This window comes from Hylobates moloch, unplaced genomic scaffold, assembly GCF_009828535.3.
Source record: "Hylobates moloch isolate HMO894 unplaced genomic scaffold, HMol_V3 SCAFFOLD_10, whole genome shotgun sequence".
NCBI classification, from domain to species: domain Eukaryota; kingdom Metazoa; phylum Chordata; class Mammalia; order Primates; family Hylobatidae; genus Hylobates; species Hylobates moloch.
This window is the reverse complement of record NW_026652285.1, coordinates 96,518,883-96,544,969: the sequence shown is the minus strand read 5'-3', so window position 1 is coordinate 96,544,969 and position 26,087 is coordinate 96,518,883. Positions and strand designations below refer to the sequence as shown.

Genomic DNA, 26,087 nt, shown 5'->3' with positions numbered 1-26,087 from the left:
CCACGTTTGGGCCACTGAGAAGTGGTATTTGTGGTTGCCTAAGGAACCTGTGCCGAGCACAGGAGTCCTCATCCACAAGGAGTGCAGCAGTGGCACATCCTACTTCCTGGGACGTGGGCTGCTCCGCTTGTAAACAGAGGCTCTAAACACCCAAGAACAGAAAGAAAACCGCCTTGTGGCTGCTTGCGAAGAATCAGCAAGGCGACCCAGAAGGTGCTGGGCGCGTGGTGGGTGTGCAGTAACCTGCAGGGACCCTGCTCCCCGTCGGTGTCCTGGGGCCAAGGGCAGCAAGTGTCCAAGCTCCCTGGACTCTCCCTGTTTTCTTCTTGGCCAGTGACTGAAGATGGGGGCACTGCCTGAGTTATGGGAGCCCTCCCAGGGTGGATGCTAGGGTGCGGGCAGGGCGATAGGCCTGAGCGAGCGTCCCATGCCCTGCGCCAGTGTGGGCCTTGCCTGGCAAGTCCCTTCTGCCTCCTCTGCTCGCAGCCCTCCAGCACACAGTCTTGCAGTCCGCTGGCACGTGAGGCGGAAGCTCTGAATGCGTGCTGCCGAAATCGGGCACTGTCACCACAGTGGTGAGGAGGCTCTTGTGTGTCCAAGCCTCCTGGAGACACTGAGGGGCAGTTCAGAGGAGTCAGGCACACAGAGGCCACGTGGGACTTTGGCTCCAAGACTGCACGCTGCACCAAGGTTCTAGTGTGTGAGGAATGAGGCATCCTCAAACTGATGGGGTGGGGACACATTGTTCAAAGGTACTTTTGCTTGGATTCTTTAAGAGTGGGGGTCGGGGGAGGGTTGGCAGAATAAAGGCAGGCCGTTCTGGGCTGACCGTGCTCCTGACCTGGATGCAGAACTGTGGAAGTTGCCCTCCTTGTTCTGCTTCCTGCTCCCTCTTTTAGCCCATGTGCCCAGGGGAGAGGATGGGTGTTTCTGGAGCACAAGGTCATGGCACAGCCAGCAGCCTTCTGGTAGTTCCTGAAGGACAGCAAGTTTGACAGAGATACTACCCCAGCTGGGGCTAGAGCAGAGGAACAGTTGGTTGTGTGCTGCTATTTGACAGTATCCTAATTCCTGACCCACTGTGAGCATTTACAGCCCAAATATGTATCTTCTAGACGGTCTGGTGCTCAAAGAAACCTCTGCCAGATTCACTCCAGGAAGAAGGTGTTGGGTGTGTCCTAGTGGGGACCCACTGTGTCCCTGAAAGGGACAGTTAACTTTTCTTGAGACTTGAGAGTGGTCTGAAATGACAAGCCCAGAGTCTGGCTGCACATATTTTTACACTGTTTATGCTTCCAGATGTTTGTACAGTGTCTAAGTTAACAGTTAAGTCATTCTTGTTGCTGCACGGAAGAGCAATCATGCCCTTCTCTTGTGTAATGATGGGATTTGCTTCCTGCTGTCCCTGAAAGGTGTACTGTAAGGAGGTTGAAGATTGATGTCAAGGGACCAAGTGCTTCCCAGCACTTGCTGGGGATGGTGGGGTGGGGGGAGAGTCACGTATCCACCAAGGGCCAGGTGTCGTGTTCACTAATGACACTGTGCCTCCCAGGCAGCCCCATTTTGCAGCACTTGAGAACTGAGGAAGTTGAATCCCCCAAGATCACAGAGCTGGGATCGGGGGAGCCAACATTCCAGTCCAGCCTGCTCACTGCCTCGCCTGAAAATTTATTTTCACTGTCTCCTGCCCTCTGGCACCTTGAGGAGAATCCTAACTAACTCTGTGCTTTTGTTTTTCTCTTACTAGGCTTGGCCGGTACAGATGTGAGAAAGGGACTACTGCAGTCCTCACTGAGAAAATCACTCCTCTGGAAATTGAGGTGCTGGAAGAAACAGTCCAAACAATGGACACTTCCTGAATGGCATCAGTGGGTGGCTGGCTGTGGTTCTGGAAGATGGTGGGCATTGGAGGTCCAGTAAGACATTCACGTGGCTAGTGTTTGCTGAATGAAACTCAATAAAAAACAAAAACCAAATTGGGCAGCTGAGGTCTGGGCACTGTGTGGTGTTTTTGGGGGCAGTCGGGGGCTGCTAAGGCCATTGGCCTGGCCCTTCAGGGTGCTGATCCTCCTCAAGCACTGGCCTAGGCTCAGGAGAGCGAAAGAGCCATGCGCCCCTCCTGGGGACAGATAGGTTCCGTCTGCCGTCAGAAGTCAGAGTGGACTCCCTTGAGGCTTCAGGTGAACATCGATACTTACCCCTTTTGCTGGCTGACTTTGTTCGGGGTGGCCTCAGGTTTGGTTTGGTTTTGAAATGGGGTGATAAGTGCAGCACAGCCTCCACCTCAGCAGCCAAGTAGGAAAGAAATGGCAAAGCCAAAGCTGAGTTCTCAAGCCCAGCTCAGTTCTGAGAACCAAGAGAAGGTGGGCAGGTGCACCGCCAGAGCTGTGTGAAGGTGGGTGGACCTCACTTTGGCCGGTTTCACAGAAATAAAAGGAATGTTTTGGGGTTACTGTTTTGTAGTAAGTAGGACATGATCATTTCACAAACACTCAGGCCTGGTGAGTGGCTGAGATCGTGCGCCTCCAGAGGGTCTGACTGGGCAGATTGTTCTCAGTGTGGAAAGCGGGTGGCATGCACAAAGTAGGTTGATTGCGTGCTGGGGCTGGCAGTGTTGGGGAGACATGGTAGGGGCTCAGAGAACTGGAAGCAGAATATTGGCAAAAAGTTAGTGTGGAATCAGAAAAACCTTCAGTGGTAAGCACTAGGCAGGCGACAGCGACTTGATTGTTCTGTGGAGAGAACATTCCAGGGTGAATCTGCTCTCAGGCCAGCTCCTGTGTTACAGCTGCCAGGAGCCAGGAGCAGGCTGGGGAGAACAATGGAATTACCTCATGAGGGCAGAAACTCGGCTGATTGATGAGTATCAGAATTATTGGGGGAGCTTAAAGAAGAAATCCTGGGATTACTGAATGGGGCCTGGGAAGTTGTGTTTTTCAAAGTTCCTCAAGAAATTGTGCTGCAGACGCTGTTTAAGTTTTGGATCTACTGGTTTAAAAGCAAAATCTCCAAAGCCATTTTAAAATCTTCATGAATTCTAAGTAACTCCCAGTCACCCTGTTTTATTTCAGCCATGGAGAAAAATACAGAGGAAAGGCTGCATGTGGAGAGACTGTCGGGCCAACGGTGTCACAGCAGATCCGAGTCTACGCGCGGAAACAGCAGCCGCCCGGCCCTGGGTGTTTCCTCCAGGAAAGGCCGGGTCAGTGAATGCCTGCAGGCAGCAGGTGTCAGAAATCACCTGCCCGATGCCAGCGCTGCTCTTGTCTGGAGGGCCAGACTGTCACGAAGTCAGTGACGACAGCTCAGACCACTGGAAGGTTAACTTTACGTACAAAAGCAAAATGCAGATGATTTCCTTCAGAACTGGAGTTTTCTTAGGTTCACATTTATAAATTAGTCTTCACAGTTAATCCTGTTTGGGAACAAGAAATAAGGAACACATTTCTGGTTTCCTACACATGATACAGGTGTACATTAATTCTCGACTTCCGTGGTCTGTGGACTTCAGTTGGTGAAGGGTGAGTGGCTACCATTTTTGGATCATCTACTCTATTAGCTAACTTGCACATTTTATTTCAAATTCTGTCAGCAATCCTGAAGGTAGATAGGTACTATTAATCTCATTGTACAGATGAGGAAACGAAGGCTCAGAATGGCTAAGAAACTTGCCCAAGCCCAGAGTCACGCTAGGAAGTTGCAGAACCAGAATTTGTAAAGGACAGCCCTTCGCTTTTTTATATCCCATGCTTCCTTCCCATGGAGGAAAATGCTTAACACTGATCATGAAATGAACCGCCAGCATTCAAGGAGGTGACGAAGTTCCTGGTATATAGCAGGTGTCCAGGAGAAGATGGCCCAGCCTGGCTGCCAGGAAGATGCTCCTGCTTCCCGATGCCTTTTGCCTGTGACGCTCTGGCCAGGTGCAGGGCTGTCATCGTCACTCACCAAATTATAAAACGTAGATAAAAATGTTAGCAGAATCACCACTCCATGGAAAAAAATGATTTCCACTTTATCCCTTTACAACAGAGTAAATTAAGCACACAGCTTGATTGAAAAGATACTAAGAACTAAACTGAACTCGGTACTAACCATTTTCAAAGGCTCACTACACAAATCACAGTCTCCTGCAAGTCTCCTGTTAGCATAAGCCTTGACAGGTCACTGGAGGAATTACCTTAAAGATTCACATTACAATCCAGATACAGGGGGCTGCCGTGGCTCGCTGAACCACCTGCCCTTATTAACCCAGCTGAGATTGTCCACAACAGTATAAAGAAAGGACTTTAGAATTTGACCAACAGTGTGGCCAGCGCCCCTCCCTCAGCTGCTCTGCCTTCAGCATCTGCTGTAAGGCCGGGCAGCCTTTTGGGGAACCTGCTGAACCCTGTGGTCTTAGCTGTTGTAGGCTGCAAGGTGGCCACTCGAAGAGAAGACGACTCAAGTAAGGCAAAGTGGTGCTGGCTTTGATAAGGCACGGTGCGTCCACGCTCAGGTGCTGGACATCCAGACGTGCATCTGCTTGGCCACCTGGTGCACATATCCGATGTCAGGTCTCTGGTCAGGGTCAGGGTAGATGCACATGCTGACCAGTTCTCGTAACTGCAGGGGAGAGAACGGTGCGTTATTCTCAAGAAAGCAGCCTTACTGAGGCTCCGCACTCCGTCTGCATGAAGGCACTTCATCCTCAGAGCAACTAGATGGTCCCGTTGTCCCCATTAGAGCTGAAGAACGGTGTTTAACTGGGGCAAATAAGGGGTGCGCAGCCGCGTGGCTCCCAAGGGCTAGCCAGTACCCCTCCTAGGCCTGTCTAGTCCCAAAGGCTGTGCTTTGAGACCCTAAGAATGGTTAACCTCCAAATAGTTTTGAACTTGTAGCTGTCCACACCACTGGGCAAAAGTGTGTGTGTGTGTGTGTGTGTGTCTGCTGTCACTCACGCAGATGCCCAAACCAGAGGACAAAACTCAAGGCAAGGGCTTATTGATCATAATAAACGCATTAACATGCAGCAGGGCTGCAGTCTGCCCACCCCCGGCCCCTTTATTGTGCTCATGAAAGACGGAGCTTTTAATTATACAGACACTGAAGGCTGCTCCCGCCCCGAGGTGGGGGAGGGGTGCCTTGCGCCTCTGATCGCCTCCGTTCTTCTGATAGCCGGAGTGCCAATTATTTTAATGGTAATTAAAATAATGACCTTAAAATGCCTACATCTTACCCTGCATCACGGGCTCACAGCCATTGGTTTTCATTTAAATACCTGCTGCTGGAGTGGTGGCCAGCCCCGCAGGCTGCAGCAGCTGCAGCAGCAGCAGCAGCAGGAAGACGGGTGGTCCTGAACCAGAGGGGGCTCTGGTGGTCTCAGTGGCCACACTCGGAGTCTGGGGAAGGCCCACGGGACATTCTGGAGGCCCGGGGGCTACTGCTGCGCAGGCCCCTTAGGCTGAGGGGTGGGACCTGGGCTTCCTGTAGACTAGAGCTCCTCTCAGCTGATGGGACATTTTCTCCCTGGGCCGCAGAGCCTTAGGGTATCCCCTCGCACCTGCGTGCATGCCTTCCAACCGAGAAGCCCAGGTGACACGGGGCCTGCAGCCTGCTAGGCTGCTCCTGGAGTCTGAGGTCGCCTATGGACGAGACAGCTGTTTTCTGAACCTTATAATATTTGGGGGAAGGTACCTGCGGTTGGCCTCTGACAGGTTAAAATACCCAAGAAAACCAGATTCAGGTGAAGTGTCTGTGACCCAAACTAATTTATGAAGTAAACGCACAGTTGGCAGTAAGTGCATGTTTGAAATTTTCAGAATTCAAGAGAAACAAAAATAATAAAAGTGTCTTATTTTCATTTCTAAGCGGCGATATAACTTGAAAATAGGGTGTGCTGAGGGGCTCCTGAGCACCACCTCTCACTCCTAAGCATGGGACCCAGAGAGAGCCAGTGCTCCGGCGAGTGGGGAGTGGGGGCTGGTGGCCAGGAAAGGGCTGACTTGGGACGGGGGCTTCAATGTTCATTTCAGCCTCATAACTGAAGCAGAGAGGGCGGCTGCCATTTCTAGACTGACAGCCAAAGCACAGAGTTGTCATCAGCTCCAGTTGCACAGCTTCAACTTTCTGAATCATACACAAGTCCGAATTCAGAAGATGAGAAAGGAAAAAGCAAATGGCAACTATTAACTGTAAAGAGATGCAACTTGTTTTTCCTCCCACTGGGAAGCAGAAATACTTCCTCCAAAGGTGCAGGTCAGAACTTGGGAGCCAGGAGAGGAAGGGCACTGTGCAGTGCCCGACACTCGAGCTCCTCTAGCCCTGGAGTCCGCAACGCCAGCGAGCACAGGCTCAGCACAGGCGCCCCGCGAGGAGCCTCCTGCCTGGACACAGGGGCGGAGCACCCAGGACCTGCCCTTTTTTAACTTGCCTGTGTCTGTCTGTTCTTATTGGTAAACTGGTGAGGGGAAGATTCAACTCAGGAAGTCTGAACATGAGCTGTTGTTATCGCGAGGTGATGGCCTGTGGTCCTATGGGGTGGACCCAGGGAGGCCCCAGACTCATCCACTAGCATTGACCTTGAACAGAGATAAGGGTCACATGACATTTAGTGAGCACTGACTGAGCCAGGCCCCATCCATTGGCCACTTTGGATGGTGGTGGCAGTGTTAGCCTGGTGCCTTACCTTAATCCTTACGCTGATCCTGTGTGGAAGATTTAATATTATCCCCATTGTATAGGTGAAGAAACGGAGACTCAGGGAGGTTAGGGGACTCACCTAGGAACAGTGCAGAGAGTGTGTGAACATGTGTCTACACTTACGACCCTGCTACGCCAGGAAACCTGTCCTTTCTTCCTCACTACTGTCCACCAAGGAGTTTATCTATTAGTCCCATCTTCAAGGTGATGGAGCCAAGGAAGAAGATATTCACACATTCCTAGTAACTGGCACAGCTCCACACCAGACCCATCGGAGCTGTGTCCACGGCTCCTGCAGCCAGTGTAAAATGTTGACAGTAGAAGCCCAGGGTGTTAAGTCTGTTATACCATAAGGAGGAAACTGACCAGTCCTCCTGCCGTAGTTTCCCGTAATGGGAGCAGAGTGGCCACCATCGGTGGTATGGGGACGCCAGGCCTGCCGCATCCTGCCTCTGTATCTGTTCCCATGTCTGGCATGGCACAGACCCTGTCCTGGGGACCTGCAGCAGTGGGCCTCCCACTGGAGCACCAAGTTGGGAGCTGAACAGGTGGAGGCCAAGGGCCACGCCCCACTGGTTCCTACCTGGGGGTCCTACACTGGAGCTGCATGGTGAAACCCCTTCTTCAGTGCAATCACCTACTTTCCCCTCTCCAAGTCACTTTTCCAGAAAGCTCCCTTTCTGCACCGTGTAGGGTGAGCCTAACCTCAACCACACAGCTGTGGTGTTTTGGAGCGGCCCTCATAAGCCTCAGTGGCCTCCCAGGGCTGGTGAGGTCTCCGGCTCGTGCAAACTCACCTTCTCGGAGTAGTGCTCCCCGGGGAGCGGGGGGTAGTCACACTGCTCGATCTTCTGGCACAGGGAGAAGAGATTCATCTTATCTCCATAGAAGGGGCTCTGGAGGGCTGCCATCTACAAGGGAGGGGGACAACGAAGATAAGCTTTCGGCCTCAAGGCTCAGAAGGACTGGAGAGGAGGAGGCTGCTCCAGATTGGGGCATGGGCTCTCTCTGGTCCTGACTGCGGCGAGTCCAGCAGGACTTCTCCCCCCGAATCATGCTAGGGTTCAACAGAGGAGCAGGCACAACACCACCCTGGTTCTATCACTGGATTAAGTGGGCACGAGGGTTTCGGTGACAAAACTTTAAAGGCAATAAAGAAGGGCAGCTAGACGCTGCGAGCCAATTCCACCTTGCTCCCACCTCAGCCCGGGGGACCCAAGGCTCCGTGTGGCAGGTTCCCGAGTTCACAGTCTTATTTCCGTAAAACACAATTTCCAAGATGCCCGCAGGGGCAGGTCTCTGTGCCCCACGTGTTCAGGGAGCTTTCCTTACCTATGGACGGACATTTTGGGGTAGGGTGGGGTGGGCCGGAGAAGGGTGAGGCATTTCACTGTGGCTGTTCTCGCCAGCCCCTCGCAGAGCTGCTGCCTGTGGAAGCCAGCTGCCGATATCAGGGCAGGGGGAGCAGGGGGTTCAGGAGGGAGGGAGGCAGCCTCCTGCCCCTGGATAGAGGTGCGCAGCAGCTTGTTGGAGGGAATCTTCAGGGTGGGAGGGAAGCGCCTGGCTCCACAGCCAGCCCTAGCTCTGTCCAGACCCCAGCTCTGGCACTTGCTGCGTGTCTGGACTTCAGTTTCCTCATTTGTAAAATGTCCCCACCCACAGGCCTGTGGCGAGGATTGGGCTGGCACACGGAGGAGGCACCACCAGCGGGGCCATGACCACCTTTGATGAGGTGAGGCCTGTAGCACCGGTTCTGCCCTGAAGGCCGGCCACAGCCATGGGGGAAAGGCCTGTGGGGCGGTGGCCCCCTGTGAGTTCTTAGCTGTCAGGGTGCTGCCAGGCCGCCCCAACACTCAGAGCACTCACAGGGGACTCCTCAAGGGGGTGTGCAGGGGCCACAGTGGCCCTGAGGCGGTGGTGCAGCAGCCCAGCATGGCACCCGCTGGCCCCATTATGAACCCATAATGGGAAAGAGCTTCTCGTCACTCCAGCTCACTGTGGCTGACCGCCCCCCTGGACCGCCCCGAGGCCCAATGCCTCCGGCTAGTGAAATGCCGTCGGGCAAGTGCCCTCCTGCTGTTTGGCCCTGGTTCCCCCTCGGAGGGGCCAGGCTGCCAGGGCCACCCTGCTCTGGCTCCTTGGCCAAGGGCTCCTGGGCTCCTACCGAGGGGCCCTGGGATACCTGGGGAACCGTCACTTGTCCTCGCGCCCCAGAGGCTGAGCGGGGAGGAGTCCTTGGTAGCAGGGTTTGAGGGTGCCCGTCAGCTTGGGTTTCCTGGTCTTGCCCCATTCTCTGTTCGTCCATGAACAGGTGTGGAGACCCCAAGGGCCTGCCTCCTTCAGGAGGGCGTGGAGGAGCTTCAGAGCCTGGCACCATCCTTGGGTTTGCAGGTGGCCTTTGGGGAAGCTGCTGAGTGCAGCCTGGAGACTGTGGGCTTTCCTCAGCCCCAGGTTCAGCACCCTCGGGACCAGGGGCCCAGACCAGGCCAAGTGCTTTCAGGTGGGTGTTTAGGGATGGCATCACCTCTGTCTTCCCGCTGGCTGGGAGCTTGGGCCCCTCGGAGAAGGGCTGGGAACCCATGTGGAGCCTGAAACCCACCCTTGGAGGAGGGCTGCAGGGAGGGTCTGGCCAGGCAGGGGAAGTGTGAGGATGCAGACGCCCTGCCCATTTTGGGGTCTGCTGACCTGACCGGGAGCGGGCTGGGAACCTGCCAAATGCACCACCCAGATGACGCGTGTCCAGGAATTAAAACGAGACCCTCGCGTGCAAAGGGTTAATCGGGCATTTTCAAAGGACATCTGTTGCCATAACAGAGAGCAGCTGAGACTCCAGGACACTCACCTGGGGTGATCTGGGTGCCCCCGAGTTGCAGCTGGAGGATTAAGGTGGATTTTCCTGGACTGTTACTGTGCAGCGTAGAAGGGACATTTTGAGTGTTGGTCCTGTGAAAGCAGGCCCTGGTTTTTCATGTGGCTGACCCCGGAGAGGAATCAGCCGATCTTCAACTTCAGATCACGCCCATTTGATCTGAATTTTATAAACCTCGCTGCTGGGAACTCCAAAGGCCCCAGGACACTGAGGGGAACATTGAGCCCCCAAGCTGGCCTCCGCTTCCGATCATGTCTCTGCGCTTTCCAGCACTTTCTCCGCATCGTTTCAGAAAAGCCTTTTGAATGGGGTCAGCAGTGAGCTCTGCCAGAGGACCCCTCTCGGCCTTCCCCAGGAACAGGCCTCCTCCATCCGCCCCAGCCTGCCCCCACTCTGCTGCTGGCCACGGGCCTTCCACCCTCATCAGGGCAACGGGCTGTGAAGGGAGCTCTGGGCTGCGGGGATTAGAACGATTACCCTGGACGGCGAGATCTCCTTCTACCAGTGACCACCTAGCCTCTGACTGGTCGAAAGAGAGGACTCTGTCTGGGGCCTCGTTAGAACTGCCGAGGCCGTGGCTCTCAGCGCTGCTCCTCAAATGCCAAGCTCTTCTCTCCGGTGTTATCAGGGTGACATATAGCCGAGGAAAAGGGGGCGGGTGGGCCCTGGCCCCCACCGGGAGGGCTCAGAGAAGCTGGTGTGTGATCTGAGATGTCAGAGGGACAAGGAGGATCTGACTCCTGCCTGTCAGGGCCTCAGACACCCATCTCATCACCCAGTGTCTCTCGAGCACATCCCAGACTGAAGGGTGCCTGGAGGCCAGGCGGTCTGCCGCCCTGCTCCTCCACCACGGAGGGGCGTCCAGGCCGCTCCGCCGTCCGAGCAGGATTCCAAAGCAGCGTCCCGGCCAAGGCTCCGCGGGTCTTGAGTCCGCTGTCTCGCTGGGTCTCAGTCCCAGCTGGGCACCTCGAGGCTGCTGCGAGGAGGCCCCCCATGAGGATCCTAGGACTGGCACTGAACGAGCCAATTCCTCTAGCTCCGTACTTGCAGCTGAGCTCCCACATAGATAACAATCAGTCTTGCAGAGCGGGCAGCCCGCTGGGCACCTCCATGGGCATCTGGGTAATGAGAAACAGAGCCCGGCCTTCCGATATCCCAAGCTCAGGCATTGTTGCTCCCAGCTCCCACCGGGGGCTCCCCACCGCCTGGCCTGCGAGTCTTATGATTCACTCCATGTTCGGGCCAGTGCTGCTGATTCCAGCCTCTTCAAGACACTCTGCTGGGGCCCCACCCAAGGGCCAGGTGCGGGGCTTTGTGGTGGCTCCCACTAGCTGGGGTCAGCGCCAGCAACTCCGGTGGCCACGGGAGGTCCTCAGTAATAGCTGAAGCCCAGGTGTGAGAGGGTATGGAGGACTCAATGATGGGCCCCAAAGATGTCCACCACCGAATTTTTGGGACTTGTAAATGACACCTTATAGGGCAAACAGGATTTTGCAGCTGTGATGAAATGTTGGCTCCTGAGATGGGGGCATTATCCAGGTGGGCCCCAGTGTAGTCACAAGAGCCCTCATGAGAGGCAGCCCGAGAGAAGGTCACAGAAGAGGGGAAGACGCCAGGCTGACGCACACCAGAGGCTGTGGTGACACGAGGCGGGGACCGAGGACCGCAGGTGGCCTCTCCATTTTCCATGGAAAACACAAGGAAACAGATTCACCCCCAGAACCTCCAGAAGGCGCCTGCCCGCTGACACCTTGACTTAGCCCAGTGAGACTGATTTTGGACATCTGGCCTCCAGAATCCACGAGATGTAAGAGAGTAAACTTACGTTGCTTGAAGCCATCGGCGTGGTGGCATCTGTCACTGCAGCCACAGGGACAAGCACAGGGGCTTTTGAGCCTTCTGGGCTGCGCTGGGGCTTGGGGAAGGGCAGGTTTTCTCCGGCTGTGTCTGTCACCAGGGCCCAGGTGACCTGGGTATGTGCCCTGTGCAGGATCCTCAGCAGGATCCCCCGGAGAGGGCGGGGGGGCTTTGTCACAGCTCTTCAGGCTGGTGCCCCTGGAAGACACCACAGGCTGTGGGGCGGGAGGCCTCTTTCTGATTACACGGCCATAGGCTCAGATGTGGCTCCCCTCCCTGTCTGCTGGGGAAACGCCTGCTTCGCCTTCCCCTTCCCTTTTTGGGGCTGCAGGAGTGGGGAGGGGGTCACCTGGCAGAGAGCCCCTGCCCCGTCGCCCTTGGATGGGCCAGCCATGGGTGGCCACAGCAGCCTGCTGCTGTGTGAGGCCGGGGCTGCTAGGATTAGGTCAGCGCCTGCTGTCCCTGAGGATGCCAATCCCCTCAGGGCTTGACTGCTGTTGTTTCATTCACTTCCCACTGCTTGCTGACTGGTATCCACCCCTGGCTGCGATCTGTGCCCCGCACCACCCCTCGCTGCGATCGGTACCCCCGCAACTGCGATCCATCCCCCGTACCACCCCCCTGGCTGCGATCCGTCCCCTCGCCACCCCCCGGCTGTGGTCCAGCCCCCCCAGCTGCGAGCCACAAAGCCCCACTCACTCCAACAAATAAGTCAGCTCGGCATAACCCGAGCCTTAATGCCAGGGAGCCACGAAGGCAGGACTGCCTCATGAGATGCACATTTAGGTGCCCACGAATGAGGACTCGGAGGAGGACTGCCCGACCCAGAATTCAGTGAGGCCTGGCACAGGATGGGCTGTGCCTGCCTCTGCAGAGCGGAGACAAAGACTGAGGCAGGGAATGGGGCTGGGAACCACAGGGCTAGTTCTCGAGTGGAGGGCCTGGCACAGGCAGAGGGAGCCAGCTGCTGGCCTCCCGGCCCCAGCCCCGGGGAAGTGGGCACAGCTCTGTCAGCCTGGCCAGCCTGTGTGTGTGTTCCTGTGTGGAGAGCCCATGGTTCATGGGAGACAGGAAGCAGCTTACAAAAACACAAAGCGGAATGGAAAAAGAAACGAAAAGCCACCTGACCCAGGGACGAGACACATGAGGAAAGAAGGACAAAGCGGAGCCTCCCCGGGGACTGAGGCTGGGCTGCGTTTTGGCTTCCCGCTGGCCACAGCAAAAAGGGAAGCCTCGTGCCGGAGGTGGGCAGAAGTGCCCGTGCTCGGCCCGTGGCTGGTGGACAGGCCCGAGGGCCTTCTCTGACTCGGGCGCCTCACCCCTAGGGCCTCATTCCTTCCTCACTATGACAAGGTGGGCTGGGAACTCATTCTACATATGGGACACCTGAAGCCCACCGAGGAGGGGCTGACTTGCCTGGATCCTTCCGTGGGTGGCCCTGGAGCTGGGATTTGGATGCAAGTGAGTTGGTAAGTGAGCTGCCTACACACAGACACATGCTCTAGTTCAAAAGTGTGCTCACCAACCGCCCACTATGCTGCAGTCATTTGCCCGGGCCTTGGGAGACCTAGAACACCTGTCTCTGCCCCTCAGGATCTGACACTGGGTGAACGATGCCCACTTACAGGTGGGTTTGCATCCCCTCCTCAGACCCTAGGGCAGGTGGGGGCAGGGTGGTGACCCTGGGGCCCTGAGTCCAGGGACAGCCAGGTTAGCAGGTGACATGGGTGTGACTCTACTGCTAGCCTCAGCGACCTTGGTGGCCAGAGTGGCCACCTGCGTAAGTGCCTGGACTTAGAGGAGTCCCAAGAGAGACTGGATCTCACGACTCCTCCTGGGGGACACACACTGGCAGCACGGTGGCTCTGTGCCACTCAGCAACTCTCCTCACCCAGGGCTTTCCCCACCTGGATTTAACGTCTTCTCCGCAAAATAACAGGCACGCACCCTCCCTGGGGCTGTTCGGAATGTGCAGGCACACAGGGCCCTACACCAGCAGGTTTCCTCCCGTCTCAGAAGAGTTTGGACTTACATGTCTTGTCTCCTGTGGCTAAAGACACTGACTTCCCTCCAAATTCTCTCCTGCATCCACTGCCCTCCCCTGAGCCCACCCATACACCCTGCTCAACACTCGCCACCCCAATCCACCCAGGAGCTGGACTGTGGAGAGACAGAGAGGCAGGGAGAACAAATGGCTCATCCCCCTTTCACCTGCGGGGCACTCCCCCATCCACTGCAGACACTCCACAGCTGCTCCCGCTAGGTCCTCATTCAAAGCTCCTCCTGCAGCCGATGCCCCGTGGAGTCCTGGAAAGAGCACCTGGCCTGCTTCCCAGCTCTGTCAGGGCCGGACTCACCCACAGACCCTCTTGTCACCCACATCTGCTGAGCTCCGGGAGAAGGGGTCCCACCCTCTTGTCACCCGCATCTGCTGAGCCCTGGGAGACGGGGTCCCAAGCACCAGTTCCACAAGGACCACACCTCCAGCCAGTCTGTTACAATGAAATATAGCAGGTCACTGGCTTATAAAGAAAGATGCTGCCAGCCTGGCTAACACGGTGAAACCCCGTCTCTACCAAAAAATATGAAAATTTGCCAGGTGGGGTGGCGGGCGTCTGTAGTCCCAGCTACTTGGGAGGCTAAGGCAGGAGAATTGCTTGAACCTGGGAGGTGGAGGTTGCAGTGAGCCGAGATTGCGCCACTGCATTCCAGCCCGGGTGACAGAGTGAGGCTCTGTCTCAAAAAAAACAAAAGAAAGATGCTGTGAAGTTTAAACCCCGCAAACAGATCAGAGTTTTGATCTCATAGTCTCAATCTGTAATGTGGGGAGGGGAAATCTCACCACCAAAAGACCCTGGCCACAAGACCCTGGCCAAGAGAGCAGCCACGGGTCCCACGTGGCCCAGCGGCAGGCAGCGTAGCCCTCAAGTTCATGCACAAGGGCTGTGAGGTCAGCCTCAGAGTCGACGGTCCCAAGGGGACAGAGCAATCAGGCTCTGCGGACAACTGCGCAGCACTTGAGGCAGGCCCTGGACATGCTGTCCTGAGCATCGCTGCTGTGGACTGTCACCGGCCACAGCAGCTGAGACTGAAGTTCTTTCAGTGCGTCAGCTCCAAGCCAGACCCCACATCTGCTCAAGTCAGCTCCAGGGAAAGGAGAAAAACAATCAGGATTCCAACTGTAAAACCCAGCCGGGCTCGGTGTCTAACAGCCTGGGGGGTTTCCAGAGCCCTTTCCTGTCTGTCATTTATCAGGACTGAGGACAATGCAAGACAGGTGGTCCTGTTCCCATCCTATAGATGTGGAGGGGCTCAGCCAGGTGGATGGAATCCCGGAGCCACCCAGCCTTTGGTGGTCTAGGGGCAGGGGAGAGCTTGTGTGGCTGCCAACCTGGACACCGGAGAGCTTAGGCCTCCCTCCTGCCGGTGGCTGCAAGCCACAGCTTCATGGCCAAGAATGGCTCACGCTCCCCACACCTCTCATCACCTGGGGCCCCAGTGTGGCTGGACAAAATGGGTGGGGGGGCTTCCATTTATTCTTATTGTCTCACGTCTGGGCTCACCAAAACTCAGAAATGTTCCTGTCCCTTTGTCCAGGCAGGCCACCAGGTCTGGAAGTGGCCATCCCCTAGCTCCATTTCACAGCCCAGGGGAGAGGTGGTGGTCTTTAGGGAGACCCACATTTCTGGGCCTGGAGGGGGTGGCCACCTGTCAGTGGAGAGCGATTCAGGGGCATGAGGCAAGTCTGACTCCTCTCCTGATCCCAGGTGCCCTGCATGGGGCCTGACCCATAATAAACGATGAACAGAATCGCCGGTGTGTTAATGTGGTTACCAGGGCGACGGGGGCAGGGGCAGCTGGGGATCAGCTGCCTGGCCTGTGCTCCTTCTGCCTTCCCTTCCCGGACCCCGCCCACTGCTGCCCACCCCCTAACAGCCTCCGCCAGCCTGGCCCTGCAGACCAGGCCCCACGTGGGGCTGAGGAGGGTGAAGGACAGGGCCCTGGTGGTACTGATGCCTCAGGCAGACATGACATTCCTGGGTTCCAACCCTGAGCTGGTAGGGTGAGCCCTGTCCTAACTGGGCACCCCCCACGCATGTCCCACCAAATGCTGCTGAGCCGCGGGCAGAGACTCACCTCGTACAGCAGACAGCCCAGGGACCAGATGTCGGACTTGAAGTTGTAGCCGTTCTCATGGATCCTCTCCGGTGACATGTAGTAGGGCGTCCCCACTGCAACACAGCAAGGGGGGCTGCTTACGCTCCATGTAGGGCAGGGGCAGGGCACAGAGGTGAGGTTGGAGGGAGGGCACATGGGGGCTGGGGAGAGACTGTGCCTCGGTCTCTGAGCAGCCCCTCTCCCTCTCTGGGCCTGTGCCTTCCTCTGTCAGATGAACAGTTGGATCAGAGGTTCCCATGCTAGCAGGGCACTAAACACCTGGGGTGCCGGAGGACTTGAAGCAGATTCCCTGGACCCACCTAGACCAAGAATCAGGCTGGGAGGCTGGGCGCCACGGCTCACACCTGTAATCCCAGCACTCTGGGAGGCCAAGGTGGGTGGACAACGTGGCGAAACCCCGTCTCTACTAAAAATGCAAAAATTAGCTAGGCATAGTGGTGGACACCTATAATCCCAGCTACTCAGGAGGCTGAGGCAGAAGAATCACTTGAATCAGGGAGGCAGAGGTTGCAGAGAGCCAAGATCGCTCCACTGCACTCCAGCCTGGGCAACAGAGTGAGATTTGGGCTCAAAAAAAAAAAAAAGAATCAGGATGGGGCTGGAGAGCTAGGGGTTGGTGTTTCTGCCAGCTGCCCAGGGGAAGGGGATGCCTTGGCCCGGCTGGGGGAAGCAACTGACCACATGTCCTTTAAGTGGACTGTCTGAATCCGCAAGAGTCAGGATCAGGCTCTGAACAGTGAAAAAACCATCACTGTGGAGGCTGACCAAGATCTTCCATGTGTCAGCTCATTTCTGTTCCCAACAGTGCTATGAGGCAGTATCTCCATTTTCCAGATGGAGAAACTGAGGCTCGGCCGGGTGAAGAGGTTTGCATGAGAGTGGCAGGAATTAGTTCAAACTCAGACCCTCAGGCTCCAGAAACTGAGCACTTAGCTCTGCCCATGGCCACCCACCAATTAGCCTGTCTAGACTCGGGGTTGGCTGAGATCTCAAACAGGATGGAAAAGGCACTAACCAAAAAGGAAACGTGTGTAAGGCATTAAAACTAGGAACTTCAGTTCATCAAACCACACCATTCGGAGTTAAAAGGCAAGCCACAGACTAGGAGAAAATCATCCCAACACATACACCTGACAAGGGACTCTTTACAGAACATATTTCAAAGCTTCCGTAAATCAATACATAAGAGACAAACTACCCCCTTATTCAAATGAGCAAAAGCCTCTAACAGGCACTTCACAAAAGAGAATATCCCAGTGGCCAATAAGCACATGAAGGGAGGCTACTTTTCTTACTACTCATCAGAGAAGGGCAAATTAAAACACAATGAGCGGCCGGGTGTGGTTGGCTCACGCCTGTAAACCCACCACTTTGGGAGGCCGAGGTGTGTGAATCACCTGAGGTCAGGAGTTTGAGACCAGCATGGCCAACATGGTGAAACCCTGTCTCTACTAAAAACACAAAAATTAGCCAGGCATGGTGGTACACGCCTGTCATCCCAGCTACTCAGGAGGCTGAGGCAAGAGAAACCCTTGAACCCAGGAGGTAGAGGCTGCAGTGAGCCGAGATCATGCCACTGCACTCCAACCCAGGCGACAGAGTGAGTGAGACTGTCTCAAAACAAAAAACAAAAACAAAAAAACACAATGAGGTACAACTATGCACCCATCTGAATGCATAAAGACAAAAAAAACAAAGTTAAAGAAAAACAAGGTTGGTGTCAGGCCTCTGAGCCCAAGCCAAGCCATCGCATCCCCTGTGACTTGCACGTATACATCCAGATGGCCTGAAGTAACTGAAGATCCACAAAAGAAGTAAAAATAGCCTTAACTGATGACATTCCACCATTGTGATTTGTTTCTGCCCCACTCTAACTGATCAATGTACTTTGTAATCTCCCCCACCCTTAAGAAGGTTCTTTCTAATTCTCCCTACCCTTGAAAATGTACTTTGCGAGATCCACCCCCTGCCCACAAAACATTGCTCTTAACTTCACCGCCTATCCCAAAACCTGTAAGAACTAATGATAATCCATCTCCCATTGCTGACTCTCTTTTCGGACTCAGCCCACCTGCACCCAGGTGAAATAAACAGCCATGTTGCTCACACGAAGCCTGTTTAGTGGTCTCTTCACATGGACACGCATGAAATTTGGTGCCGTGACTCGGATCGGGGAACCTCCCTTAGGAGATCAATCCCCCATCCTCCTGCTCTTTGCTCCATGAGAAAGATCCACCTACGACCTCAGGTCCTCAGACCGACCAGCCCAAGAAACATCTCACCAATTTCAAGTCCGGTAAGCGGCCTCTTTTTACTCTCTCCTCCAACTTCCCTCACTATCCCTCAACCTCTTTCTCCTTTCAATCTTGGCGCCACACTTCAATCTCTCCCTTCTCTTAATTTCATTTTCTTTCATTTTCTGGTAGAGACAAAGGAGACACGTTTTATCCGTGGACACAAAACTCCGGCGCCGGTCACGGACTGGGAAGGCAGCCTTCCTTTGGTGTTTAATCATTGCACGGACGCCTCTCTGATTATTCACCCACGTTTCAAAGGTGTCAGACCACGCAGGGACGCCTGCCTTGGTCCTTCACCCTTAGCGGCAAGTCCTGCTTTTCTGGGGGAAGGGCAAGTACCCCAACCCCTTCTCTCTGTGTCTCTACCCCTTCTCTGCTTTTCTGGGGCAACCCCTTCTCCTTCACCCTTAGCAGCAAGTCCCGCTTTTCTGGGGGAGGGGCAGGTACCCCAACCCCTTCTCTCCTTGTCTCTACCCCTTCTCTGCTTTTCTGGGGGAGAGGCAAGTACCCCTCAACCCTTTCTCCTTCACCCTTAGCAGCAAGTCCTGCTTTTCTGGGGGAGGGGGTAGTACCTCTCAACCCCTTCTCCTTCACCCTTAGCGGCAAGTCCCGCTTTTCTAGGGGGCAAGAACCCCCAATCGCTTATTTCTGCGCCCCGACCTCTTATCTCTGCACCCCAATCCCTTATTTCTGCACCCCAACCTCTTATACCTCTGCGCCCCAATCCCTTATTTCCATGCCCCAACCCCTTCTCTGCTTTTCTGGAGGGCAAGAACCCCCCACCCCTTCTCTGTGTCTCTACTCTTTTCTCTGGGCTTGCCTCCTTCACTATGGGCAAGCTTCCACCTTCCGTTCCTCCTTCTTCTCCCTTAGCCTGTGTTCTTAGGAACTTAAAACCTCTTCAACTCTCACCTGATCTAAAATCTAAGCACCTTTTCTTCTGCAATGCCGCTTGACCCCAATACAAACTTGACAGTAGTTCCAAATAGCAGGAAAACAGCACTTTCAATTTTTCCATCCTACAAGATCTAAATAATTCTTGTCGTAAAATAGGCAAATGGTCTGAGGTGCCTGACATCCAGGCCTTCTTTTACACATCAGTCCCTTCCTAGTCTCTGTGCCCAATGCAACTCCCAAATCTTCCTTCTTTCCCTCCCGCCTGTCCCCTCAGTCCCAACCCCAAGTGTCGCTGAGTCTTTCTAATTTTCTACAGACCAATCTGACCTCTCCCCTCCTCGCCAGGCCGAGCTAGGTCTCAATTGTTCCTCAGCCTCCGCTCCTCCACCCTATAATCCTTTTATCACCTCCCCCCTCACACCTGGTCCGGCTTACAGTTTCGTTCCGTGACTAGCCCTCCCCCACCTGCCCAGCAATTTATTTTTAAAAAGGTGGCTGGAGCTAAAAGCATAGTCAAGGTTAATGCTCCTTTTTCTTTATCCCAAATCAGAGAGCGTTTAAGCTCTTTTTCATCAAATATAAAAATCCAGCCCAGTTCATGGCTCGTTTGGCAGCAACCCTGAGACGCTTTACAGCCCTAGACCCTAAAAGGTCAAAAGGCCGTCTTATTCTCAGTATACATTTTATTACCCAATCCACTCTCGACATTAAATAAAGCTCCAAAAATTAGAATCTGGCCCTCAAACCCCACAACAGGATTTAATTAACCTCACCTTCAAGGTGTACAATAATAGAAAGAAGTTACAATTCCTGCCTCCACTGTAAGACAAACCCCAGCCACATCTCCAGCACACAAGAACTTCCAAACACCTGAACCGCAGCAGCCAGGTGTTCCTCCAGAACCTCCTCCCCCAGGAGCTTGCTACACGTGCTGGAAATCTAGCCACTAGGCCAAGGAATGCCCGCAGCCCAGGATTCCTCCTAAGCCATGTCCCATCTGTGCAGGACCCCACTGAAAATCAGACTGTTCAACTCACCTGGCAGCCACTCCCAGAGCCCCTGGAACTCTGGCCCAAGGCTCTCTGACTGACTCCTTCCCAGATCTTCTCGGCTTAGCAGCTGAAGACTGACACTGCCTGATCGCCTCGGAAGCCCCCTAAACCATCACAGACGCCGAGCTTCAGGTGACTCTCACAGTGGAAAGTAAGCCCGTCCCCTTCTTAATCAATACGGAGCCTACCCACTCCACATTACCTTCTTTTCAATGGCCTGTTTCCCTTGCCTCCGTAACTGTTGTGGGTATTGACGGCCAGGCTTCTAAACCTCTTAAAACTCCCCAGCTCTGGTGCCAACTTAGATAATACTCTTTTTTTTTTTTTTTTTTTTTTTTTTTGAGACGGAGTCTCGCTCTGTCGCCCAGGCTGGAGTGCAGTGGCACCATCTCGGCTCACTGCAAGCTCCGCCCCCCGGGTTCACGGATAATACTCTTTTAAGGACTCCTTTTTATTTATCCCCACCTGCCCAGCTCCCTTATTAGGCTGAGACACTTTAACTAAATTATCTGCTTCCCTGACTATTCCTGGATTACAGCTGCATCTCATTGCCGCCCTTCTTCTCAATCCAAAGCCTCCTTTGCGTCTTCCTCTTGTATCCCCCACCTTAACCCACAAGTATAAAATATCTCTATTCCCTCCTTGGCAACCAACCGATCATGCACCCCTTACCATCTCATTAAAACCTAATCACCCTTACCCCGCTCAATGCCAATATCCCATCCCACAGTATGCTTTAAAAAGATTAAAGCCTGTTATCACTCGCCTGCTACAGCACGGGCTTCTAAAACCTATAAACTCCCCTTACAATTTCCCCATTTCACCTGTCCTAAAACCAGACAAGGCTTACAGGTTAGTTCAAGATCTGTGCCTTATCAACCAAATTGTTTTGCCTATCCACCCCATGGTGCCAAACCCATACACTCTTCTATCCTCAATACCTCCCTCCACAATCCATTATTCTGTTCTAGATCTCAAACATACTTTCTTTACTATTCCTTTGCACCCTTCATCCCAGCCTCTCTTCGCTTTCACTTAGACTGACCCTAACACCCATCAGGCTCAGCAAATTACCTGCGCTGTACTGCCGCAAGGCTTCACAGACAGCCCCCATTACTTCAGTTAAGCCCAAATTTCTTCCTCATCTGTTACCTATCTCGGCATAATTCTCATAAAAACACATGTGCTCTCCCTGCTGATCGTGTCCAATTAATCTCCCAAACCTCAATCCCTTACAAAACAACAACTCCTTTCCTTCCTAGGCATGGTTAGTGCGGTCAGAATTCTTACACAAGAGTCAGGACTGCACCCTGTAGCCTTTCTGTCCAAACAACTTGACCTTACTGTTTTAGCCTAGCCATCATGTCTCCGTGCAGCAGCTGCTGCCGCCACCCTAATACTTTTAGAGGCCCTCAAAATCACAAACTATGTTCAACTTACTCTCTACATTTCTCATAACTTCCAAAATCTATTTTCTTCCTCACACCTGACACATATACTTTTTGCTCCCTGGCTCCTTCAGCTGTACTCACTCTTTGTTAAGTCCCACAATTACCGTTGTTCCTGGCCCGGACTTCAATCCGGCCTCCCACATTATTCCAGATACCACTACCTGACCCTCATGACTGTATCTCTCTGATCCACCTGACATTCACCCCATTTCCCCATATTTCCTTCTTTCCTGTTCCTCACCCTGATCACGCTTGATTTATTGATGGCAGTTCCACCAGGTCTAATCGCCACACACCAGCAAAGGCAGGCTATGCTATAGTACAAGCCACTAGCCCGCCTCTTAGAACCTCTCATTTCCTTTCCATCGTGGAAATCTATCCTCAAAGAAATAACTTCTCAGTGTTCCATCTGCTATTCTACTACTCCTCAGGGATTATTCAGGCCCCCTCCCTTCCCTACACATCAAGCTTGAAGATTTGCCGCCACCCAGGACTGGCAAATTAGCTTTACTCAACATGCCCCGAGTCAGACAACTAAAATACCTCTTCGTCTAGGTAGACACTTTCACTGGATAAGTAGAGGCCTTTCCTACAGGGTCTGAGAAGGCCACCGCAGTCATTTCTTCCCTTCTGTCAGACATAATTCCTCGGTTTAGCCTTCCCACCTCTATACAGTCTGATAACAGACCAGCCTTTATTAGTCAAATCAGCCAAGCAGTTTTTCAGGCTCTTAGTATTCAGTGAAACCTTTATATCCCTTACAGTCCTCCGTCTTCAAGAAAAGTAGAACGGACTAAAAGTCTTTTAAAAACACACCTCACCAAGCTCAGCCACCAACTTAAGAAGGACTGGACAATACTTTTACCACTTTCGCTTCTCAGAATTCAGGCCTGTCCTCAGAATGCTACAAGATACAGCCCATTTAAGCTCCTTTTTATTAAGCCCCAGTCTCATTCCAGACACTGGACCAACTTGGACTGTGCCCACAAAAAACTTGTCATCCCTACTATTTTCTGTCTAGTCATACTCCTATTCTCCGTTCTCAACTACTCATACATGCCCTACTCTTGTTTACAATGCCGGTTTACACTGTTTCTCCAAGCCATCACAGCTGATATCTCCTGGTGCTATCCCCAAACTGCCACTCTTAACTCTTGAAGTAAATAAATAATCTTTGCTGGCAGGACTATGCTGAATCTCCTTAGGCACTCTCTAATCAGATGTCCTAGGTCCTTCCAATTCTTAGACCTTTTATACCTGTTTTTCTCCTTCTCTTATTCCATTTAGTTTTTCAATTCATACAAAACCGTATCCAGGCCATCACCAATAATTCTATATGACAAACGTTTCTTTTAACAACCCCACAATATCACCCCTTAAAACAAAATCTTCCTTCAGCTTAATCTTTCACACTCTAGGTTCCCACACCGCCCCTAATCCCGCTTGAAGCAGCCCTGAGAAACATCGCCCATTCTCTCTCTCCATACCACCCCCCAAAAAATTTTCGCCGCCCCAAGACTTCAACACTATTTTGTCTTATTTTTCTTGTTAATATAAGAAGGCAGGAATGTCAGGCCTCTGAGCCCAAGCCAAGCCATCGCATCCCCTGTGACTTGCACGTATACATCCAGATGGCCTGAAGTAACTGAAGATCCACAAAAGAAGTAAAAATAGCCTTAACTGATGACATTCCACCATTGTGATTTGTTTCTGCCTCACCCTAACTGATCAATGTACTTTGTAATCTCCCCCACCCTTAAGAAGGTTCTTTGTAATTCTCCCTACCCTTGAAAATGTACTTTTTGAGATCCACCCTCTGCCTGCAAAACATGGCTCTTAACTTCACCGCCTATCCCAAAACCTATAAGAACTAATGATAATCCATCTCCCTTTGCTGACTCTCTTTTCGGACTCAGCCCACCTGCACCCAGGTGAAATAAACAGCCATGTTGCTCACACGAAGCCTGTTTAGTGGTCTCTTCACACGGACACGCATGAAAGCTGGTGATGTGTGGAGCACCTGGAATGTCCACACTTTGCTGATGAGAAGGTAAAATGGTACAACTACTTTGGAAAACCACTAGCTGGTTTCTACCATGGCCAAACACTGCCAACACTATAACCCAGCAATTCCGCTCCTAGGTAGATGCCCAAAATGAGTGCTTCCGTCCATCAAAAGACACAATCAAGAATGTGCAGAGTGGCTTTGTTTGTAACAGCAAAAACTGGAAACAAATGTTGGATCAATTGATAAACTGCAGTCTGTTCACACAGTGGGATACTGTACAGCACTGCAAAAGAAAAAACCTCAGTTATACACGACAAAATGAATGCAGCTCATGGACGTAATGCTGGGTAAAAGAAACCAGGCACAAAAGAGCACATTATTGTATTTCATTTATGTGAAATTAAAGAATAGGAAAAGCTATTCTATAGGAGTGGTGCCCAGGAAAGGGCTCCAGGAGCTTCACTGTATGTATATGATACCTCAGTTAAAAAGTGAAAGAGGGCCGGGCGCGGTGGCTCACGCTTGTAATCCCAGCACTTTGGGAGGCCGGGGCGGGCGGATCACGAGGTCAGGAGATCGAGACCACGGTGAAACCCCATCTCTACTAAAAATACAAAAAAAAAAAAATTAGCCGGGCGTGGTGGCGGGCGCCTGTAGTCCCAGCTACTCAGAGAGGCTGAGGCAGGAGAATGGCGTGAACCCGGGAGGCGGAGGTTGCAGTGAGCTGAGATTGCGCCACTGCACTCCAGCCTGGGCAACAGAGCGAGACTCTGTCTCAAAAAAAAAAAAAAAAGTGAAAGAGGAAAAAGGTGTTAATGGTGAAGATGGGGCTCTGCTGCCAAGAGGGAAGCCAGAGGGCTTCAGGGCCTGTCCTCAAGGTCCCTCTTCTCCCCGCAGGAAAGGCCAACACTGAGGAAATTGTGGAGGACTGTGCCCTGACCTCCCAGCACCTATCGGGTTATCTCTGGGCAGCAGGGCACATGTTGGATGAGCTGGAACCGTGCAAAGATGGGAGGATTTCCTGAGGGAGTGAGCTCTCCATCACCAGAGGCATGAAAACCTCAGCAGGGCTGATTTAGCAGGTCTGGAGTGGAGCCCAGGAATCTGCTCCTGTAACCTGACATTCTCCTATCAGCCCATTGTGTGGATGGCTATTCTGGAGGCATAGGCCTGGAATTTTTTTTTTTTTTTTGAGATAGAGTCTTGCCCTGTTGCCCAGGCTGGAGTGCAGTGGCGCGATCACCTCTGCCTTCCAGGTTGAAGTGAATCTCATGCCTCAGTCTCCTGAGTAGCTGGGATTACAGGCACGTGCCACTATGCCCAGCTAATTTTTATATTTTTAGTAGAGATGGAGTTTCACCATGTTGGCCAGGCTGGTCTCGAACTCCTGACCTCAGGTGATCCGTCTGCCTCAGCCTCCCAAAGTGCTCGGATTATAGGTGTGAGCCACTGCGCCTGGCGTGGACTGGATTTTTAAGGTTGCTAAACTGAGAATATTTTCACTGGCCTGGAGACACCATGTCATGTGACAGAGGCTGCTGCTGTCCTGACGAGAGTCTCTGTGGCGAGCTGGAGTCCCAGCGTGGCAAAGGCTAGCTGATGTGGCCTGTGACACGAGGAAGAGGGGACCCAGGACGCTGGGAGGAGAATGGACCATTCAGGGGCTACACTCAGAAGGCACCGGGCCCAGGCCTCAGGGTTTCATGGTCAGGAGATTTCGGGAAAAACACAGGTAACTTTTAATTTCATGAAGGAAGCATTTAAAAAACACAAAGCCCCCGACTACCATTTAGTGTCAGTCACTATGATTTTTAAAAGAAAAGACAGCTTGGTACGATTCAGAAAACCCATTTCTCAAAACTGAGGACAGTTCTTTACAAAACTGAACAAGTTTTAACATTTTGAACTTTATTATATTCTTGTTTTTTCTTTCTTTCTTCTTCTTTTTTTTTTTTTAAGACAGGGTCTCGCTCTGTCGCCTAGGCTGAAGTGCAGTGTGACGATCTTGGCTCACTGCAACCTCTGCCTCCTGGGTTCAAGTGATTCTCCTGCCTCAGCCTCTCTAGTAGCTGGGACCACAGGCGCACACCACCACGACTGGCTAATTTTTGTATTTTTAGTAAAGACGGGTTTCGCCATGTTGGCCAGGCTGGTCTCGAACTCTTGACCTTGGGTATCTGCCCACTTCAGCCTCCCAAAGTGCTGGAGTTACAGGCATGAGCCACCACGCCCCACCTAAAATTCTTTGTAGAGAGAGGTTCTCACTATGTTGCCCAGGCTGGTCTCAAACTCCTGGCCTCAAGCGATCCTCCCACTTTGGTCTCCTAAAGTGTTTGGATTATAGGCTTGAGCCACTGCATCCGGGCTTGTTTTTCTTATCTTAATGGAGATGGATGAAGAACTACCTCGCAGTGTTTGGAGAGGCTGTAATGGTGTTGGAAATCTCTGCTCTGGGCTGTGAACCCCCAGGGGCAGGACTTTGTTTGTTGCCATATCCCAGTACCCTGCGCAGGACGGCTCATAGTGGGTGCCTTGTGGGCGTCCGCTCACTGGATGAATGAATCCGCCTGCCTGCGAGCTATGTGGCAGCATGTGCCACTGCCCACAATTATTCCTTGCAGCTGAACACACTGCTTATTTAACTGATGGCTGCCTGGAGCTCAAGTGTCTGAGATGTGATTATTGCTTTATCAGGATACCAAGCTCCTTTTCATGGCAATAATCCCCAAACAAGCACAGCAGCCCTCACTTAAAGCCCTGCTTGTGAGAAAGGTGTCATCCTCTATGCATACTTGA

The 26,087-nt window shown here is 53.0% G+C and overlaps 2 protein-coding genes across 5 annotated transcripts in view; one reads left to right on the top strand and one right to left on the bottom strand.

Moving 5' to 3' along the window:
• The window catches only part of PSMB7 (proteasome 20S subunit beta 7), a 62,924-nt gene extending 60,936 nt beyond the window's left edge, over positions 1-1,988 (top strand). For all 4 annotated transcript variants that reach the window (XM_058445829.1, XM_058445827.1, XM_032165099.2 and 1 more), the window contains one exon: positions 1,748-1,988. In XM_058445829.1, coding sequence (XP_058301812.1) covers positions 1,748-1,859 — 112 coding nt within the window. In that variant the 3' untranslated portion in view covers positions 1,860-1,988. The remainder of the gene's footprint in view (positions 1-1,747) is intronic.
• Positions 1,989-2,019: 31 nt separating this feature from the next.
• NEK6 (NIMA related kinase 6) overlaps positions 2,020-26,087 on the bottom strand; it is a 103,479-nt gene continuing 79,411 nt past the window's right edge. Inside the window, exons 8-10 of the mRNA XM_032165098.2 lie at positions 15,545-15,639; positions 7,479-7,592; positions 2,020-4,605 (exon numbers count right to left, since the gene is read on the bottom strand). Coding sequence (XP_032020989.1) covers positions 4,495-4,605; positions 7,479-7,592; positions 15,545-15,639 — 320 coding nt within the window. The 3' untranslated portion in view covers positions 2,020-4,494. The remainder of the gene's footprint in view (positions 4,606-7,478; positions 7,593-15,544; positions 15,640-26,087) is intronic.